The sequence below is a fragment of the Acomys russatus genome, chromosome 29, assembly GCF_903995435.1.
Source record: "Acomys russatus chromosome 29, mAcoRus1.1, whole genome shotgun sequence".
In the NCBI taxonomy this organism is placed as follows: Eukaryota; Metazoa; Chordata; class Mammalia; order Rodentia; family Muridae; genus Acomys; species Acomys russatus.
Window position 1 is genome coordinate 14,599,508 of NC_067165.1, and position 22,018 is coordinate 14,621,525.

Below are 22,018 nucleotides of genomic sequence, written 5' to 3' on the forward strand. Positions count from 1 at the left end.
GGTGGGACAGAATCTCTCAAGGAACTTGAAGTTCACCAATTGGCTTGGCTGTCAAGCCAATGGCCTGTTTGTCTTTGCCCCAACCTCCCAGCATTAGGCTTACAAATGTGATGCCCAGATTTTACATGGGTTTGGGGAATTCAAACTCAGGTCCTCATGATTGCTCAGCAGACACTTAAACTGGCCTATCTCCCCAGGCCCTATTTTCATGTTTTCTATACCCTTTATGCCTTGGAGTCCTCCAGGTCCCACCACAGCCTTCCTAAGCACTGGGCACACCATCCATCGCCTTATCCTGGCACCAAAAGGTTCCCAAACCCAAGACCCCTGACTTTCTCAATCCAGGGTCCTGTGCAACCCATGACATCTCCCCCATTACACCTTAAAATCCAGCGGGGACAGATTCACAAGCATCAGCCAATTAAATCAATTGGAACATCTGGTCCAGCCTAAATTATATATTTCGCCACATTTGTTTCCTTTAAACTGCCCTATACTGTCATTGTTTCATTTTGCTATTGTGAAAACTGAGGTATAGAGGGTTGGTTTTGTGCTAGTTATTACCCTATTATTAAGTGGCAGAACCAGGTCTCCTTGGATTTCACTGAGATACAACCGTACAGAGATTTCCTAGTCCTTTAATTCTCACAGTCCTGTCTCTTCTTCCTTGATTCCCTGGGGTTTGCTCCCATGTTAAGTATCTATTGCTTCATCTTGCCTCCATGAAGGATCCCACTGTTACTTGAGTCATATTTCTTTCCCTCCAGAAACTCAAAGTATTTCAGGGCTACAAAGTTCCAGCACACAACATAGCCCAGTTCCCATCAGGGCATAATCGAAAGAACGAGACACTTGAGGGGCTGAGCACAGAGAGCCCTACTTTGACTTCCCACAGCCCCTGAGAAACATGTCCGTGTGCTTATGGTTCATGGAAAGCTTTCCTGACATGTCTGCTCAGCCTTCTCCTTTGCAAGTCTTCCCCGTGTATGTGTGCATGTTCACAGGCATGTGCACATACATACAGAGACCAGATGTTAACTGTAGGGTGTTATCCAGTTGCCTTCCACCCTATTTGGAGACAGAGTCTCTCATTGGCTTGACGCTTACCAATTGGGCTTAGGCTGTCTGGTGAGCAGGCTCTGCTTTCTTGTCTGTGTGATTGTAAGTACACATCCCTGTGTATAGCTTTTTTTTTTTTCTTTCTTTCTTTTTTTTTATTAATTTATTCTTGTTACATCTCAATGTTTATCCCATCCCTTGTATCCTCCCATTCCTGCCCCCCCCCATTTTCCCATTATTCCCCTCCCCTATGACTGTTCTTGAGGGGGATTACGTCCCCCTATATATTCTCATAGGGTATCAAGTCTCTTCTTGGCTACTTGCTGTCCTTCCTCTGAGTGCCACCAGGTCTCCCCCTCCAGGGGACATGGTCAAATGTGAGGCACCAGAGTACGTGAGAAAGTCGTATCACACTCTCCACTCAACTGTGGAGAATATTCTGACCATTGGCTAGATCTGGGAACTGGGACAGAGGGGAAGGCATCCTATTGGGACTCTAAATGAGAGACGCATGGGAGAACAGCAAAATAAAAGGATCCAGAGGGTCCTAGAAATCTACAAGTAGAACAATATGATAGGCAGATTTGGGCCCAGGGGTCCCGCTCAAACTAAGGCACCAGCCAAGGACAATACAGGAGGTAAACTTTAAACCCCTGTGTATAGCTTTTACATGGATGGGTTCTGGGCATTGAACTCAGGTCCTCATGTTTGTGTGACAAGTTATTTACCAGCCGAGCCATCTCCCTGGGACTTGCCCTTGCATTCCTTAAGCCGTGCATTCACTCCACTTGATCTTCACACATCATCTCCACTGACAGCCAAGGAGGAAGAGGAAAAGGTTCAGGAACACGGAGCAGACTTGGACTTGGGAGGATCAAGAGTGTTGGCTCTGGAGGCCTTCTGCACCACATGGAAGGGATGAAACCTGCACTCAGGGTCTTGGAGGGCCGCAGTGGGACCCAGAGGACCCGAAGGCACAGAGGGCTCATTAAGAAGCTGCAGCTTCATCTTCCCAGGGGACTGGAAGTAGAACGTTAAAGGAAAACCTAGCCTGCTCCTGGCTCAACCTTCACACAGAGCCTGCGTCAGGTGAGGAAGGAGAGGCAGAGGCAGTTGCCTAAGACATACAGGCCTCACAGTCTTACCTGCTGCACTCCATCTGTCCCTATCACCTGTACCTCATCTCCCATCACCCCCATCGCACTTCCCATCACCCCTACCCCATCTCCCATCACCCCCACCCTCAACCCCCATCTGTTTGCCCCACAACGGCCTGCTTCACATTTCATCCCTGGCTCCTGCTCTTTTCTCACTGATCTCTGCTGTCTGTCCTGCTCTGCTCACCAATGTCTCTGTGTGGCTCTCTCTGATTTTTTTTTGTGTTCTCTTTATTTGTTGTTGTGTTATTCAGTCACAACAGACAGCAGCGGCGGGGGGGGGGGGCAGGGAGCAGGAGGCTCCTTCTGTGGAGATGAAGAAGTGGGCTCTCTTCTGCATTCCAGGGTTTGCATCCTTGGATTGAGATGCAGGACAAGGGGACACCATGGTAGTGAAGATAAAGATGAGGATGAGGAGTTATAGTAAAGGCTTAAAAAATCCGATGAGAGCCGGGCGTGGTGGCGCACGCCTTTAATCCCAGCACTCGGGAGGCAGAGGCAGGCGGATCGCTGTGAGTTCGAGGCCAGTCTGGTCTACAAAGTGAGTCCAGGATGGCCAAGGCTACATAGAGAAACCCTGTCTCGAAAAACCAAAAAAAAAAAAAAAAAAACCCAATGAGAGTCAGGAAGCTTGAGGCAGACACTGGAAGTAGGAGGAAACATGCACTGTCATTGGAGGACAGTATCAGAGTGGAGCTGACACCCTACCATTCCCTCTGGAATGCCTTCAGCCTAGGAGACCATAATCGTGCTGACTCCTCTACCCACTCCTGGCCCGTCTACTGATCTCCCTTTCATGACACCCTCCTTATTCTCTACATTCTGGTCAGCTTTTAGCAGGGACCGTGTATGAGATGCCTGTCTACTAGGAGCCTCTACAGTAGCTCAGGCACCAGGCTTAGGGGAAGATGGAGGACAAGCAGAGCAAGAAACATGGCAAGGAGCTCTTTTCTTCCTTCTGGAGTGTGCAGGAGACTCTCCTGCCCCAACGCGAGCAGGGTTGGTTGCGGCTCAGGGTTGGTTGGTTGCAGTGCAGGGTTGGTTGGTTGCGGTGCAGGGTTGGTTGGTTGTGGTGCCGGGTTGGTTGCAGTGCATTCTTGCAGGTGGCTGTTTAGGTTTTGGTGATTCTTTGATGGAATTCAGAAGCCCAGGGCAGCTGAGTCCCCCTTAGAGCTGCCCCAGAAACGCCACATGACACCAAAAGCTTCCTTTTTGATGTGACTCCCAACTTTATCTCTGGGAGCCTCCGAGAATAAGACTCCTCTGGGCCACATATTAAAGTTTGTCTGTGTCTCCACATGACTTGTAGAGTCCAGAGGTTCTGGAATGCTCTTCACCTTTCAGTTCTGTGGGAGAAATGTCCCTCCTTGTTTCAACTCCCCTCCATTCAACGTGGCCTCCAGATCCTTCCTCATAGCCTGATTTGATTTGTCCACAGCCCCCTTAAGGTATGGTCCAGGAGTGTGAGTGCTCTTCAGCAGATGATCTGGCTACCCCAGACACAGCATCACCAGCACTGATCTACTAGGATCCTTTCTCAATGTTGTAGCCTCATGCTGACCTTGAGGATGCTCCTTCCTGACCTGATGTAAGGCAGCAGCTATTTCCCAGGAACTTGCTGTCTCACGTGAGCTTCCTGCAGTCAGTTCAGTCTTTTCTTTGAGTCAGTAGCTCACTATGTAGCTCAGCCTGCTCTCGATCTTTCTGTGTAACCCTGGCTGGCCTGGAACTCTTGATCCTGTGTCTCGGTGTTCTGAGTGTTAGGATCACAGGTGTGTGGTACCACTACGGCCGGCTGTAGTTGGATGTTTTAGTCAGTTGTGGGGAGATTTTACATCTGTGCTGTAACATCGTTGTTGTTGGTATCAGCCAGATGTCTTACCCAGCTGAGGCAAAGCATCTGGTTTTCAGCCCCTGGGTCAGATCTTCCTCACTTTGTATACAGGCTGTCGTGAAGGAAGTACTTGAGGCTGGTCTGTGGGAATGTGGACCTGGGCTTTCTGACAGTCACAGTCCCGTGTATCTGTGTGCACTGCATCCTCACCTCTGTCCCTTCATCTCTGCCCCACTGGACCTGGCACTCAAGAAGCTTGTTCCTCCCCACAGCTCTTGGCACATCTCTTCTCTCCTTTGTTGTCTCTTCCTTTGGTGTATATGTGCTCGGGCCTCTTTTTTTTTTTTTTTTTTTTTTTTTTTTTCCACCTTAGTTAAAACTCCCCCATCTTACGTCCTGATCCTGACATCTCATCTCACTCATTTTTGGCCCAGTCCACCCCTCAGAACCCAGTGCGGTTTGACGTCTGCCTCAAAGCAAGGAAGGTAGCTACTGTTCTGTCTTAAGTAGAAGTTAATGTACGGAGTCAAGCAGGAAGGCTCTTGTTGGGGGCGGGGGAACTGGTAAGTAAGGGCAGGAAGAGGCAGAACCGTTGAGTAACTCCATGTGAAAGGAAGTGTCAAAAACTTCCAGAGGATCAATAAACACAGATAACAACTAAAATTTACTAAAAATCTCCTCTGATTATGAGGTTCTATATCTACCCCCACATCTCTGGCTTTCTCAGATGTCCGAGTCACAAAAAGAAAGGGTTCTGGATGTATGTCTTCATACAGGAAGGGGCGTCTCATCTTCATCTTCCCACTCTGTAGCCTGTGCCAGGCAGACAGAAGCAGTGTGGTGTGTAAGGCTAGGTCCCAAGGGAGAGGAAAGCGGGGTGGGGGGTGGGGCACTCGGTGGAAGTGGGCTTGGGGGATGGTGAAAGGAAAAGAAATGATGTCCTGGAGGTTCTGGCCTGAGATGCTAAACATTCCAAGTTTAGACCTCAGTCCCTGAACTGGTATCAATCACAAGGAAAATCAAGGCCTTGGGATGGGTGAAGCCCCTAAATGTGCATTCTAAGCTGTGCCACTAGGTCCATCTCTCTTTCTGCAGCAAAAGAATGCAAGGCCTCTCCTGGGAGAACCACAGCTCCGTGTCAGAGTTCATCCTTCTGGGCTTCTCCAGGGATTTCCGAGTTAATGTAATCCTCTTTAACGTCTTCCTCTTCCTCTACCTCTCTACACTTGCGGGCAATGGGCTCATCGTCACCTTGATCCACCTGGACTCTCGCCTCCACACGCCCATGTACTTCTTCCTCAGTGTCCTTTCCTTGCTGGATATGAGTTATGTCACCACCACAGTGCCCCAGATGTTGGTGCATCTTGTCTGCCAGAAGAAAACGATCCCCTATTCTGGGTGCGTGGCCCAGATGTACATCTTTCTGGTGTTAGGCATCACTGAGGGCTGGTTGTTCTCGGTCATGGCCTATGATAGATACGTAGCCATTTGCCACCCACTCAGATACAAGGTTATCATGAGGCCTTGGCTGTGCGGGGCAATGGTGGTCTTTTGTGGACTATGGGGTGTCAGCTGTTCTCTGGTCTACACTGTATTCACTATGAGGCTGCCCTACTGTGGCCCCAATGAGATCAACCACTTCTTCTGTGAGGTCCCCGCTGTACTGAAGCTTGCCTGTGCAGATACGTCTCTCAATGACCAAGTAGATTTTATCCTGGGTTTCATCCTTCTCCTGGTACCTCTCTCCTTCATCCTGGCCTCTTATGTCTGCATCTTTGCCACCATTCTGAGAATCCGCTCGGCCCAAGGTCGACTGAAGGCTTTTTCTACCTGTGCCTCCCACATCACTGTGGTCACCATGTTCTGTGGACCTGCCATGTTTATGTACATGAACCCTGGGGCCAATGCCTCCCCAGAGAGGGACAAGAAACTGGCTCTGTTCTACAATGTCATCTCTGCCTTTCTCAACCCCATCATCTACAGCCTCAGAAACAAAGATGTGAAGAGGGCTTTCCTCAAAGTAACAGGTTGGGGAGGAGCTGCAGAGTGAGGCCACTTGAACACAGAAGGACACAGTTGGACCCGAAAGAACAGTCTTTTGCCCTCCCACCCTATTGTTCCTCATCACACAGAGGATGGGCAAGGATCTTTCTTAAGGGGGGTAATGCACAAAGGTGGATTCCTGGTATGACCTGCTGATGGTCCAAGTGGTCTAGTCTCAGGCATCAAGGGATCCATCTGGAGACAGACCGCTAAGTGTCTGATTCATTTATTTTCCTGGGTCAGCACAGTCTCTGACACAAATGAAGCATCATTAACATCTGCTGTTTAGTGACAGTGTGTGATGACCGGGCATATCAAATCTACTCAGGATGCTAAGACAAGGTAACCCTGAGGACTTGGGATCAGTAAATTTATCTCATCTCAGTCTGGAGAAAGAACAATCTTCAGAGGAAGGGAAAGTAACCTCAGCTCTCCTTTATGGTGGTAAAATGCCCGCATAAAAACAACAAAAGGAAGGACAAGTTTATATTGACTCACAGTTCTAGGCTGTGACCCATCAGAGAGGGGAACCTGAGGCAGCTGCTCACACTGTAGGCACAGATGGAAAGCAGAGGAAAATGAATGATCAGGCTCAGCCTGATTTCTCTCTCTCTCTCTTTTTAATTCAGTACAAGGCCTTGATCTGCAAAATGGTAGTACCCCTATCTCATCTCAGTCAAGAGTCTTCCCATTCCAGCTAACCCAGTCTAGATAAGCCCTCACAGGTATGCTCATGAGTAGTCTCCTGGGGACTTCTAAATGTCATCAAGTTGACAATATTAAACCTCAGGATACACATGCAATGGCTTCCTCAGCAGACACCCTGCTGTGGTGTCTCTTAGTTCACAGATGAAGCATCATCTGAATCATATCATTATGTTTAGAAGCTTGTGCTCGGCATATTGATTCCTTACCTGTAAAACTGGGATGATGGTGATAATTATAGCAAAAACCACCTTACGGGACTGTTGTGAGAGGTTAAAATAGGCAAAAGTCTTGAAATGTTTGGCCTGTTAAATCTCTGCATAAACATCACTGTCCTAACATCCCATTTCTCAAACAACATCAGCCCAGGGAGAGCAGACACTTCTGTCCTTAAGAAAGGAATAGCCAATGACAAGCTTAGCATTTGTTTGTATCTCAGTCTGCGGTGGGTTTAGTAGAAACCCATCAACTCAGTCAATAAACTGAAGAAAACATGACAGTGCCTCAAGATGTTGCCTGAAGACACTCTGATGACAACCAGGCAGAACTGCACAAAGGTTTTCTCATTAATATCCCACGTGACCGAGATTTTAATAAACTTTTGCTCAAACCTGAAACTGAGCAGCAGTGGTGTTATTCAAATATTTGATTTTAGAAGTTGCTGAGGCAGCAGACATGGCGGGCATGCCCGTAATCATAATCCCAGCACTGAGGAGGCTCAGGCAGGAAGACTGATAGATTACAAAAGGCCAGTTTATGGCCCCATAAGGTCCTTGGTACCTCAAAGGAAGTAGAGACAAGATTGTTCTATAGAGTCTTGAGTCACACTCAGGGAGACAGAATGGATTTGAAGAGGGTTTTCAGGACACTTTGTCCACTTTATGAGATTTCTTCCACACTCTGCCCTTCAACTCCTCCCACCAGCGGGGGTCAGGAGGAAGGCAGTCCCAGTATTTGTTAACCCTTGGCATTCTATAGTTCATACAAGTACCCCCAGACTTTTCCTGCCCCAAATTCAGCTGTGGCCTTTGAGATCCCAAAGCATCAATGCATAGGCATGGCAGACTATCCAAGAAGTGCCTCAATGAGATGCTACCAGACTTTTGTGCTCAATCAGAATTATCAAACCTCCATTGATCAACAGGAGTCAGCAAAATAGTGAAGACTTCAATATAGATAATACTGACTCAGTCCAGCTAGATGTCAGTGAAGACCATTTGAATTTAGGATGAAAATGATAGGGACAGGAGAGCATTTGCTGGCCATCTTTTAGAAAACAGTAAGGAAGTAAGATTGAAGAGAAATGCTGGTAGCAATGTGTGTGTGAGAGAGAGAGAGAGAGAGAGAGAGAGAGAGAGAGAGAGAGAGAGGGAGGGAGGGAGGGAGGGAGAGGCAAGGAGGGAGGGAGGGAGGGAGGGAGGGAGCGAGAGAGAGAGAGATCAGCACTGAGCCCCAGATATTGTTGTGGGATATCCACCAGAATGGACCTCAGACACAGGTTTACATCAATAGAGAGTCTTTATTAGCTTGCCAGTGACTACACTGGGTGTTCAGGATCTCAATGTATCCCTGAGCCTTTCTCAGGGTGATACTTTAAGCACAAAACAAAAACAAAAACAAAAAAAAAACCCAAAAAGCATGTCTTGGGTTGACATACTTTGGTTAACAAGAATAGTTATCCAGAAAGAGAACTATAGAAGCCAAAAGGCAAGGTTAGTATATTTAGAGACTTCTCCAGAACTATGGACTTTGATGGATTAGGTCTTTATTTTCATTTTTGGCTGGTGGGGCTAAATGCTGAGTTTTACAGACTGAAAAGTTCTTCCATCATGGAGTCAGTTGTGCTAAGATATGGGGTCTGTTACAATATGGCTCTGTTACCCAAGATGGCCAGCGAGTTACTTGGTGGCAAGTTAACTACATTCGAACACTTGTTTCATGGAAAGGACAATGCTTTGTCCATACTGGAATATTCTGGTTATAGATTTGCCTGTCCAACACATAACACTTCTTCACAAACCACAATCTGTGGACTTAAAGAATGTCTTGTCCACCATCATGGCATTCTTTACAGCATTGTTTCTGATCAAGGAACTCAACAGCCAGAAATGTGCAAAAGTGGGCCCATACTCACGGAACTCACCGGTTTTACCATGTTCCCCTGAAGCAGCTGGTCTTATGAAGAGATGGAACGGCCTCTTGAGGACATGAATAAAATGCCCATAGGACGGAAGTAGGCTAGAGAGCTGGGGCAGCATTCTCCAGAAGTCAGTATATGCTGTAGTCAGTTTGTCCAACAGTGGCATCTCCCAATGGAAAATGCAAGAATCTGGTAGTTCTTTCAATCCACAAGGCTGGATGACTTAGCTGGTCTTCAGTGTATGTCAGAATCCTGAAGAAGCAGGCTGTCATACCAGTGAACCAAGACAGAGGACAAGCAAGGGACAAAAACCTCTTTCTTCTTTGTTCTTTATACAGGCTGCCAAGAGAAGGTGTGCCCCAGATTTAAGGTAGATCTTCTGGTTCAAGGGAGATCTTCCTACCTCAGTGATCCAGTTGACGAAAAATCCCCCAAAGGTGTGTGGCTCAGGCTCTGGCTGACAGAGAAAGTTGATAATTAGCCAGGCCAGACCACTTTGGATCTGATAGGCAAACTTATACTCAGACCCTAAGTGGGGGTAAGGGTGCAGACAGCCAGAAACGAGTGCATGGACACACCACTAGAAGCAGAGACCTTCACAATAGGGTAGGATTTGCAAAAAGAATAACTTTCTTTTTAAAAAATATTTTATTAATTTATTCATATTACATCTCAATTGTTATTCCATCCCTTTTATCCTCCCATTCCTCCCTCCCTCCCACTTTCCTCCTACTCTTCTCCCCTATGACTGTGACTGAGGGGGACCTCCTCCCCCTGTATATGCTCATATGGTATCAAGTCTCTTCTTGGTAGCCTGCTATCCTTCCTCTGAGTGCCACCAGGCCTCCCCTTCCAGGGGACATGGTCAAATATGGGGCACCAGAGTTCATGTGAAAGTCAGACTCCACTCAACTGTGGAGAATGTCCTGTCCATTGGCTTGATCTGGGTAGGGGTTCAAAGTTTACTGCACATATTGTCCTTGGGTGGTGCCATAGTTTGAGCAGGACCCCAGTGCCCAGATCCGCCTGCCATAATGTTCTTCTTGTAGGTTTCTAGGACTCTCTGGATCCTTCTATTTCCCCATTCTCCCATGCATCTCTCACCTAAAGTCCCAATAGGATGTCTTCCCCTCTGTCCCACTTTCCTGATAAGTGAAGACTTTAGTGGGACATATCCCTTGGGCTAGTGTCCAGATATAAGTGAGTATATACCATTTGAGCTTTTCTGCTTCTGGGTGAACTCACTCATTATGATCATTTCTAGTTCAATCCACTTGTCCACAAATTTCAGGAATTCCTTATTTTTAATACCTGAGTAGTATTCCATAGTGTAAATGTACCACAGTTTCTTTATCCATTCTTCTACTGAGGGACACTTAGGCTGTTTTCATGTTCTGGCTATTATGAATAAGGCTGATATGAACATGGCTGAGCAAATGTTCTTGTTGTGTGGTGGAGCATTTTCTGGGTATATTCCAAGGAGTGGAATAGCTGGGTCTTGAGGAAGCCCTATTCCCATTTTTCTGAGAAAGCGCCAGATAGATTTTGAAAGTGGTTGTACCAGTTTGCATTCCCACGAGCAATGAAGGAGTTTTTCTCTTTCTCCACATCCTCACCAGCATGTGGTGTCACTTGAATTTTTTATCTTAACCATTCTGATGGGTGTAAGATGTAATCTCAGAGTCATTTTGATTTGCATTTCTCTGATGACTAAAGATGTTGAGCATTTCTTTAAGTGTTTCTCAGTCATTTGATATTCCTCTGTTGAGAATTCTCTGTTTAGTTCTGAGCCCCATTTCTCAATTGGTTTGTTTGGTTTAGTGGTGTTTAATTTCTTCAGTTCTTTATATAATTTGGGTATTAGACCTTTGTCAGATGTAGGGTTGGTAAAGATCTTTTCCCAGTCTGTAGGTTGTCGCTTTGTTCTGTTGACAGTGTTTCATGCCTTACAGAATCTTCTCAGCCTCATGAGGTCCCATTTGTTAATTGTTGACATTAAGGCCTGGGCTGTTGGTGTTCTGTTCAAGAAGTTGTCTCCTCTGCCAATGTGTTCCAGGCTCTTGCCCACTTTTTCAACTAACTGACTTAGTGTCTCCGGTTTTATGTTGAGGTCTTTAATCCACTTGGACTTGAGTTTTGTGACAAACATGGGTCCAATTGCATTTTTTTACATAGACATCCAGTTAGACCAGCACCATTTGTTGAAGATGCTATTGTTTTTTTATTGAATAGATTTGGCTTCTTTGTAAAAAAAAAAATCAAGTGACCATATGTGTGTGGATTTATCTCTGGGTCTTCAATTCAATTCCATTGATCCACCAGCCTATTGCTGTGCCAGTACCATGCTGTTTTAATTACTGTTGCTCTATAGTACAGCTTGAGATTGGGTATGGAGATTCTTCTGGAGGATCTTTTATTGTATAAGATTGTTTTTGCTATTCTGGGCTTTTTGTTTCTCCATATGAAGTTGAGAATTGATCTTCCAATGTCTTCAAAATATTTTGTAGGTATTTTGATAGGGATTGCATTGAATCTGTAAATTGCTTTTGGTAGGATGGCCATTTTTGCTATGTTAATTCTCCCAATCCATGAACAAGGGAGATTCTTCCATATTCTGATGTCATCTTCAATCTCTTTCTTCAGAGATTTAAAGTTTTTTTCAAATAAGTTCTTCACTTGCTTGGCTAGAGTTACTCCTAGATATTTTATATTGCTTGTGGCTATCATAAAGGGTGTAGTTCTCCAAATTTCTTCCTCTGCATGTTTGTCATTTGTATATAGAAAAGCTACTGACTTATTTGAGTTAATTTTGTATCCAGCCAATTTGCTGAAGGTGTTTATCAGCTGTAGGAGTTCTCTGGTGGAATTTTGGAGGTCACTTATATACACTATCATATTATCTGCAAACAGGGATAATTTGACTTCCTCCTTTCCAATTTGGATGCCCATGATCTCCTTTTGATGTCTTATTGCTGTGGCTAGAACTTCAAGAACAATATTGAAGAGATATGGAGAAAGTGGGCAGCCTTGTCTTGTCCCCAATTTTAGAGGAATTTCCTTGAGTATCTCTCCATTTAATTTGGTGTTGGCCATTGGCTTGCTGTATATAGCTTTTATTATGTTTAGGTATGTGCCCTGTATTCCTGATCTCTCCAGAACTTTAAACATGAATGGGTGTTTGATTTTATCAAATGCTTTTTCTGCATCTAAGGAGATGATCATGTGGTTTTTCTCTTTCAGTTTGTTTATATGGTGGATTACATTGATGAATTTCTGTATATTAAACCATCTTTGCATGCCTGGAATGAAGCCTACCTGGTCATGGTGAATGGTGTCTTTGATATGTTCTTATATTCATTTTGCAAGGATTTTATTGAGTATTTTTGCATCAATGTTCATAAGAGAAATTGGCCTGAAATTCTTTTTTGTTGTTGTTGGGTCTTTGCGAGGTATAGGTATCAATGAGACTATGGCCTCATAGAAAGAATTTGGTAATGTTCCATCCATTTCTATCTTTTGGAGTAGCTTGAAGAGTATTGGTATTAACTCCCCTTTGAAGGTCTTTGCTGAAACCATATGGCCCTGAGCTTATTTTGGTTGGGAGACTATCAATGACTGCTTCTCTTTCTATCTGATCTTGATTCAACTTTGGCAAATCGAATCAATCAAGAAAATTGTCCATTTCCCTTAGATTTTTCAAATTTTGTGGCATGAATGCCTTTAAAGTAGGATCTTATGATTCTTTGTATTTCTTCGGTGTCTGTTGTTATGTCTCCCTTTTCATTTTTGATTTTGTTGATTTGCATAGTGTTTCTCTGTCCTTTAGTTAGTTTGGCTAACTATTTGTCTATCTTGTTGATTTTCTCAAAGAACCAGCTCCTGATTTTGTTGATTCTTTAAATTGTTCTCTTTGTTTCTAACATATTGATTTCAGCCCTGAGTTTGATTATTTCCAAATGTCTACTCCTATTGGGTGTTTTCACTTCTTTTTTCCTAGGGCTTCCAGATGTATTGTTAAATTGCTTATGTGGGATGTTTCCACTTTCTTTCTAAAGGCACTTAATGCTATGAATTTTCCTCTTTCAATGTGTCCCACAAATCTGAGTATGTTGTTCCTCCATTTTCATTGAATTTCAAGAAGTATTTTATTTCTTCCCTGAACCAGGTGTCATTAAGTAGAGAGTTGTTTAGTTTTCATGTGTGTGTAAGCTTTTTGCTATTTTGTTGTTGTTGAAGTCCAGCCTTAGACCATGGTGATCTGATAGGATACAAGGTATTATTTCAATCTTCTTGTATCTGTTGAGGCTTGCTTTGGGACCTACTATGTGATCAATTTTAGAGAAGGTTTCATGGGGTGCTAAGAAGAAGGTATAATCCTTTGTGTTTGGGTGAAAGGTTCTGAAAATATCTGTTAGATCCATTTGACTCATGACATTGGTTAATGAAGTTATTTCCTGGCTTAGTTTCTGTTTCAAAGACCTGTCTTCAGTGAAAGTGGGGTGTTGAAGTCTCCCACTATTAATGTGTGGTGATCGGTGAGTGGTTTACGCTTTGTTAATAGTTCTTTTATAAATGTGAGTGTCCTTGTATTAGGCGCATAGATGTTCAAAAATGTGATGTCGTCTTGGTTGACTTTACCTTTGATGAGTATGAAGTATCTTTCCTCTTCCCTTTTGACTATTTTATTAGATATTAGAATGGCTACACTAGCTTGCTTCTTGTGACCATATGTTTGGAATATTTTTTTCCCCAACCTTTTACTCTGAGGTAATGTCTGTCCTTGTGGCTGAGATGTGTTTCTTGAATGCAGAAGACTGTTGGGTCATATTTATGCATCCATTCAGCTAGTGTATGTCTTTTTATTGGAGAATTGAAACCATTGATATTGAGAGATATTAATGACCAGTGTCTGATAAGTCCCTTCATTTTTGCTGTTTGTTATAGTCGAGAGTTTGTGAAGTTGTGATTTTGCGATGGTATAGTTATCTATTTCCTATATAGTTTTAGTTGTAACTTGACCCTTTGAGGTGGAGTTTTCCTTCTAGTAACTTCTGTAAAGCTAGATTTGTAGATAGGTACTGTTTGAATTTGCTTCTCTCATGGAATATTTTGTTTTTTTCATCAATGGTTATTGATAGTTTCACTGGGCATAATAGTCTGGCCTGGCATCTGTGTTCTCTTAGGGTTTGCAGGACCTCTGTCCAGGTTCTTCTTCTGGCTTTCATGGTCTCTGCTGAGAAATCGAGTGTAATTTTGGTAGGTTTGCCATTGTATGTTACTCGGCCTTTTTCTCTTGCTGCTTTTAATATTTTTTCCTTGATCTGGATATTTTGTGTTTTTATTATTATGTGGCGGGAAGATTTTCTTTTCTGGTCTATTCTATTTGGTGTTCTATAGGCCTCTTATATGCTCATGCGCATCTCCTTCTTCAGATTGGGGAAATTTTCTTCTATGATTTTGTTGAAGACATTTTCTGGGCCATGGAGTTGGATGTCCTCTCTTTCTTCAATACCTATTATTCTCAAGTTTTGTCTTTTCATGGTGTCCTTGGTATCTTGGATGTTCTGTGTCAGGAACTTTTCAGATTTAGCATTTTCTTTGATGGTTGTTTCAAGTTCTATGACTGTGTCTTCAAATCCCGATAGTCAGTCCTCCATTTTTTGAATTCTATTAGAGAAGGTCACCTCTGTGCTGCTTATTTTCTTCTCTAAGGCTTCTCAATCACGTTTTTCTTCTGTGTGTTCCTTTATCATAGATTCCATTTTTATCTTCATATCTTGAACTATTTTACTGATTTATTTTATCTGGTTGTTTGTATTTTTCTCAAATTCTTCCAGTGCCTCTCTATATGACTCTTTTATGTCTCCAACCTGCTTGGTTGCATCTTCCTGCAGGTTTTTTTTTTTTTGTTTTTGTTTTTTTACAGATTTTATTCGTTTCTTTCTTTATTATCTTCCCTACTAAGGACTTGAGGTCATTTTCTTGTATTTCTATTGTGTTTGGGTTCTCAGAGTTGCTTTCATTGGGACAGATGGGATCTGGAGATGCCGAACTGTTTTGGCTTTTGCTTGCATTCTTATGCTGTCCTTTTGTCATTTTGGTGTCTCTGATGTTGGAAAATAGCTTCTGGTGTCCTTCACTGGACATTGAGAGTGGATGGTTGGTGAATGATTATAGATCACGTGCTCTTGCCTGTTGGGATCAGGGAGTTCTTTCCTGGAACAGGCAGGTGATCTGGCTTCCACTCGTGAAGATTTTGCTCTACATCTTAGGCTCTGGACTGAGTCAGCAGAAGTAGGTTTCTGTCTGGACCCTTTCACTTTACTGCTGTGATTCAGATCAGCTGTTTTGGGACCTAGAACAAGGTCAGCATGCAAGCACTCTGGTTGGGTAGGTTGGTCCCAGCTGCCTGTCCTTCCTTCTGCCTTGTAGCCATGATCCTAGCTGGGTCAGATCCTCTGAGCTGTAGCTGCCTTTTAGCTCAGTCTCTAAACAGTGCAGAGGTGTCCAGCCTCTTCCAAGAGCATGGGAGATCCTGCCGGGCCTGTGGGAGCTGATCCAGTTAGGTTCTGTCTGTTGGAGAGTGCAGGATCAGTATGAGGCAGCCCAGAGACAGGACTGTTTCAGACCACAGAAAGCTCCAAGCTGCTTGCACTTCCTGCCCTGCAGTAGTCAGAACCCCACCTGGGTCAGACTCTCTGAGCTGTAGCCGCCTGTTAGCTAGGTGTCTAGACACTACAGGTGTGTCCAGCCTCTCCCAAGAGCATGGGAGATCCTGCTGGTCTTGTGGAACCTGATCCAGTTAGGTTCTGTCTGTTGAAGGGTGCAGGATTGGTATGCTATGGCCCAGAGACAGGACCATTTCAGACTGCCAAGCTGCCTGCACTTCCCGTGGGCTTGTAGCCAGGGCTCCACTCAGGTCAGGTCCTCTGAGCTGTAGTCACCTTTTAGCTCAGTGTTTAGACACCACAGGGATGTCCAGCCTCTCCCGAGACCATGGGTGATCCTGCTGGGCCTGTGGGAGCTGAACCAGTTAGGTTCTGTCTGTTGGAGAGTGCAGGATCAGCACTAGGTGGCCCAGAGACAGGACTGTTTAAGACCACAGCAAGCTCCAAGCTGCTCACAGACCCTTGGAACTGTAGTCACCTTTTAGCTCAGTGACTAGACACTGCAGGGGTGTCCAGCCTCTCCCGAGACCTTGGAAGGTCCTCCTGGCCTTTGGGACCTGATCCAGTTAGGTTCTGTCTGTTGGAGAGTGCAGGATCAGTACTAGGCGGCCCAGAGACAGGACTGTTTCAGACCACGGATGTGCTCCAGGCTGCCTGCACTTCACATGGCCCTGTAGCCAGGACCCTGCTCACAGGCCCTTGGAGCTGTAGTCACTTTTTAGCTCAGCGACTAGACACCGCAGGGATTTCAAGCCTGCGGTGGGAGATCCTGCCTGGCCTGTAGAAACAGTCCAAGCTAGGTTCTAACTGCCCATGTTTGCGGGCTCAGTCCATTGTGTCCGGCTCTAGTTTGGGCCCAGGTCGGCCTACGAGCTGCATGCGCGCTCTAGCTGATTTTGGTGGGCCCAGCCGCCAGTGTTTCCACTCAGCCCCGGGGACCTCCTCAATTTAGCATGGGGTGGTGGAGGGCTCCAAGGGCAGTTTCACCCATTTCCCTGAGACTCTTCAGGCCAGGGACTCCAGTGTACCATCATCCCACACAGTGAATTTATAGGCTGGCTGCAGCCCGTTGGTGGGTTCTGTTTGAGTGTCTGGAGAGTGGGTTCAGGACATCTGGGCTGTTGCTTGACCTGGGGCCAGGCCCGCTGGTGGTCTGCAGTGTGTGGGACCCCACTCACCTAGATCCAGCAGTCTGTGGCTCCACTCAAGTCCCTGGTCTCCACGCAGTAGATGAGATATGGTGTGTACTGGGCACCGCCATCTTGGAACTCCAGAAAGAACAACTTTCATGGTGACCTTGCAGACTTCAGGAACCACATGGGGAACCTTGTGAATGAGTCCACCTGGTAGTTAGCTGCACTGGAGGACTTGAATGTATCCAGCAGGTGACTGGACGAGCAAGAGGGCTGATTTCCACAAGAACATCCATCTGAGGCTGCAAGTCGAAGGAACTCCTCACCCTTCTAATTCCCAGGACCACCATTTCTCAATGATTGCTCTGCTGGCCTTTGTTTGACTTCCTGTGTCTGTTCTTCCCCAGTTCTCTCCATGTCATCGAAACTCCAGCAGCACAATCAACAAAGACCTCCTCCCAGGATTCTCAGTCCACTGTCCTTCCCAGGCACTCCACATGCACTGGAGCTCTTTAAGGGGGAATTCTTCATTCACAACCCACAGCCTGAGTCCCCTGGGAGTCTCACATTTGATCCCATCCTCCCCAGCCACCCCTCCTAAGGCCAGCCCTATACTGGAGGTTATCATCCAACAGAGAACAGCGCAGCATCTCAGTGCCCTCATGGACCTTGGCTCTAGTCCACCCTATGATTCATCTCTGCCTCTACTGCACATACTACATGACTAAAGGAACTTTCCTCCAGTGAGTCTGTGTGTGTGTGTGTGTGTGTGTCTGTGTGTGTGTGTGTGTGTGTCTGTGTGTGTGTAGCCTTGGCTGGCCGAGAGCTCTGTACATAGGCTAGGCTGATCTCCAAGTCTTTTAGCAATCAGCCTGCCTCTGCCTCTATGGTGCTGGGGTGTGTGTCATCACTCCCAGCACCCCTCAGCTCTTTGAACAAGGGAAAGTAATTTCCTAAATTGAGGATTATTCTTTTTTTTTTTTTGAATTTCACATGGCTTTATTTATTTATTTATTTATTTTTAATTAATTTATTCTTGTTACATCTCAATGTTTATCCCATCCCTTGTATCCTCCCATTCCTTCCCCCCCCCCATTTTCCCATTATTCCCCTCCCCTATGACTGTTCCTGAGGGGGATTACGTCCCCCTATATATTCTCATAGGGTATCAAGTCTCTTCTTGGCTACTTGCTGTCCTTCCTCTGAGTGCCACCAGGTCTCCCCCTCCAGGGGACATGGTCAAATGTGAGGCACCAGAGTACGTGAGAAAGTCGTATCACACTCTCCACTCAACTGTGGAGAATATTCTGACCATTGGCTAGATCTGGGTAGGGGTTTAAAGTTTACCAGCTGTATTGTCCTTGGCTGGTGCCTTAGTTTGAGCGGGACCCCTGGGCCCAAATCTGCTTATCATAATGTTCTACTTGTAGTTGAGGATTATTCTTGCTTCTCCTCCTCTTTCCATAGTGGCTCTTTCACATCCACAAGCGTCAGCTAACATTACTTTCTTAACTTCAAGGCCTTGCTTGTTCAGTCTTCATAGTCATGTTTCTGTCTTCCATTTTTCCCTACCAAAGAACCCTGTTTGCTCAATCCAGAGACTGCATCCTCACTTCTAAGCAACTGACTTGATGTTGTTTCCATCTCATGCCATGTTGCTGGCGGAAATGAATCTGCAAACTCAGAGATCTACAGGGACATAGGTTAAGAAGAGATGCTGGTGTGAGGCCACTTTGAAGACTGAAGCAGCTGGAGTCTAGTGTCTGCAGGGCATGGAGACCACAAAAGTCATATCCACTCAAGAAAAATCAAGCTTGCCTGCTGCTCGACTTTCTCCTTTTTTTTTTTGGTTCCATCTGGGCTCCCATCCTATGGAAGAGTGCCACCTACACACAGGGGAGATTGTCCTCCACTTCAGTTAACTGACTCACATGCCTGACATCTGTGGAAATACCTTACAAGGACACTGGGAAACATGCTTACAAATTGTCTAGGTGTCTCTCAACCTAGTGATATTAACAGGCAAGATTAGCCACCACCTCTGAGGTCATGAGCAACATGAGCAGGATTACTAATCACTTTCTTCCCCTTTCCAGCTCAACCTTCCTACTGTGTCCCCACATTGGAGAGGAGAGGAGAGGAGAAAGAGAGAGAGAGACAGAGAGAGACAGAGACAGAGACAGAGACAGAGAGACTGACAGAGACAGACAGAGACAGGCAGAGACAGAGACAGAGACAGGGAATTCCAGAGTCTAAACAGGCTTTGGAAACAAAAGTCAAGATGTTAATTTTATTGATCCATAAAGTGAGATCCACAAAGAAGCAAATTGACCAAAGTCATTCACATATTAAACAAGAAACCAAGGTTGAGATGAGAACCCAAGTCCATTAATGTCAAGTTTTTTGTCTTTGACAACACAATGTGCAGTTCACCACATTAACCCATATACTATATTGATTTAATGCACAAAGTCATTTCTCTAAGCTGTACAGGATAGGCATACTATTGTCTTAATTTTGGTATTGACAAAATATACTGATTATATATACTACTTTGTTGATATTGCTTGACACCCAATGGCTTCCATTATCATGTCATTTACAGGAAGTATGGTAGATGTTTCTAATTGCTGTCATGTATGATATTTATTTCTGTGGTAAAATGATGGGTTACATTATTTCTTTTCTTTACCATCCTTAGTGGAGAAGCTATATGTACAAACTATTCGAGTGACACCCATTGCTTCTTTGAGGAAGAAAATACACTGAATAGATTGCCACTAGGACTGACCATACAACGTGCCTTAATCAATGAAGGGAATATAAACTATATGTCACTTCTGAGGAGTTTGAAGCTATGTTACTAGCTTTAAGTTCTTTGCACTGTTCCTTTCTTCTGTTATAGAGAACTGTAGTGCATATAGGATAATGTTTTGGGGTGGATGTAAGAGAACAGAGGGTCACTCCCAACCTATAGCTTCACAAACAACATGAGCAACAAATGAATGTTTGCAATTAATAATCCACAAGGATTACTGAGGTTTTTAACATGCTCTTAGTGGAGCATTTTAAGCAAGACAACGACCTTTGTTTCCTCATGGTCAGTGTACCTACCAAGTACTATGTTGGTTCAAATAAACCAGTGAGTTGCCTACAATAAAGACAATGCCCTTTCTTAAACAGTGACTATTCTAACTCCAATTTCTCAGGATCTTGGTTCATAACTCTACCCTACCATGTCGTATCACCTTGAGAAACGCCCTCTTGATGTCTTTGTTCCTCAGACTATATGCCACAGGCTGTGAAGACATTGTAAAAGAGTGAGATCTGCTTGTCCCGCTCAGGGGAGTAGCTGGAGTTGGGCCTCATGTAGATATAAGTGGCTGGAGCATAGAAGAATGTGACCACAGTCAGGTGGGAGGCACAGGTAGAGAACGCCTTGCAGCGGGCCTGCGTGGACTTGATCCTGAGAATTGCCATGGCAATACGAATGTAGGAAGCCACAATGAGGGAAATTGGAGTAGCAACCACAAAAACACTCAAGACTAGGTCCACCAGCTCAATGATGTGGGTATCCATGCAAGCCAGGCTACGCACTGAAGGACCTTCACAGAAGTAGTGGTTGACCCTGTTGGGCCCACAATATGGCAGACTCATGGTGAAGAAAGTATGCAATAAAGACGAAAAAAACCACACACCCATGTCCCTGCTGCCAACCGTATGCACAATCCCCAGTTGAGAATGACAGTATATCGCAGAGGATAACAAATGGCCACATATCGGTCATAAGCCATGACCACAAATAACATGGACTCAGTTATGCCCAGGGCACTAAACACATACATCTGCATCCAGCAGCCAGCAAAGGAGATGGTCTGAGAGTGAGCAAGAAGATGCACCAACATTTGGGGCATGGTGGTGGTCACATAGCTCATGTCCAGCAGGGAGAGGATACAGAGGAAGAAGTACATGGGAGTGTGCAGCTGTGTGTCCAGGCAGACCAGCATGATGATGAGCCCGTTGCTCAGGACTGAGCTCAGGTAGATGGGAAGGAACACAATGAAGAGGATGCTGTTGGTCGTGGGGTCACTGGAGAAGCCAAGCAGGATGAACTCGGAAACCCAGCTTTGGTTCTGTGCTGGGATCATCCACATGGTGGAGGCTGTAAGGATCTCATTCATCTATGTGTCACCTGACAGGTGCCAGCTATAGAGACAGAAAGGGAAGATACAGGCTGAAGAGATGGCTCAAAGGTTAAGAACGCTGACTGTTGTTCCAGGGTACCAGAGAGCTCAAAACTGTCTTTAACTCAGTGTCAGGGGATCTAACTTCCTCTTCTGGCATCCACAGGCCAGACCTGGTAAACAAGCATGCATTTGGGCAAAAATCTATATACATAAAATCGTAATACCTTTAAAATACAAAACACAGGCTGTGTCATGGGTTCTGAGCAGTGTTCAGTTGTGTGTACTCTCCTTGGGTTACTCAACCTCCCAATGCCTCAGTTTCCAAACCTGTCAAATGAGGCTGATGACACTGACCTCTCTGGATGACGATGAATATCTAAAGCCTTGCACAGAACTCCTGGAAACACCGCTTATCACGTGGCAGGTCAGATGCTCTCTCACACTCTCATTGCAGCTCCGGGAAGACAGAGACAGGGATCCCAACAACAAGAGGGCTCTGGCTGCACTAGCTGAAGTGATGAGCACTAGGGTCAACTGAGAGAGCCTGCCTCACGAAGAAGATGAGAGCAGTTGAAGAAGAATCCCATGTCAGTCTCTGATACTCTACCCCCAAAACACCAGAAATATGGAAAAAAGAGGCTAAGCACATAGATGAGGAAGACAGAGCAAAAGTCAGTCCAACACAGCCCCACACACATATGGTCATATGAGTAATGGCAGATGCTCCTGTGTGCAATGCAGTGTACACACTGTAGCCTTGTCTATGAATGCTGATGGATCCTGTGGATACATAAGCAGGAAAAGTATTTTTTTTCCTTTTAGCTCCTTCTGCACACAGAAATTAATTCCTGATGCATTGTAGATTTTAGTAGTAAAAATAAAGCAACCTAGTTTTAGAATCAAACCTGATAAATATATTTGTCTTTTGAGGGGAGAAAATTTAAGACTCATTTAAGAGAGTACGTTCCATAAAGGGGGAAAAAAAGAAGTAATGGTAAGGTAGAAAGCTAAAAACCAAGTAATTGAAATATCTACAGAAAGACTTAAAAACCTACAAAGATAAAAACAGATGCTGCCATAGACCAATGAACA

The 22,018-nt window shown here is 44.9% G+C and overlaps 1 protein-coding gene and 1 pseudogene across 1 annotated transcript; one reads left to right on the forward strand and one right to left on the reverse strand.

Moving 5' to 3' along the window:
* Positions 1–5,152: 5,152 nt before the first annotated feature.
* LOC127211815 (putative olfactory receptor 2B3) lies at positions 5,153–6,100 on the forward strand. The gene has a single exon (XM_051171874.1). It carries the CDS (start codon positions 5,153–5,155, stop codon positions 6,098–6,100), a length of 948 nt encoding a protein of 315 aa, XP_051027831.1.
* A 13,857-nt stretch (positions 6,101–19,957) lies between these two features.
* On the reverse strand, positions 19,958–20,893 carry LOC127211954 (olfactory receptor 2A12-like; annotated as a pseudogene).
* Between the last annotated feature and the right edge of the window lie 1,125 nt (positions 20,894–22,018).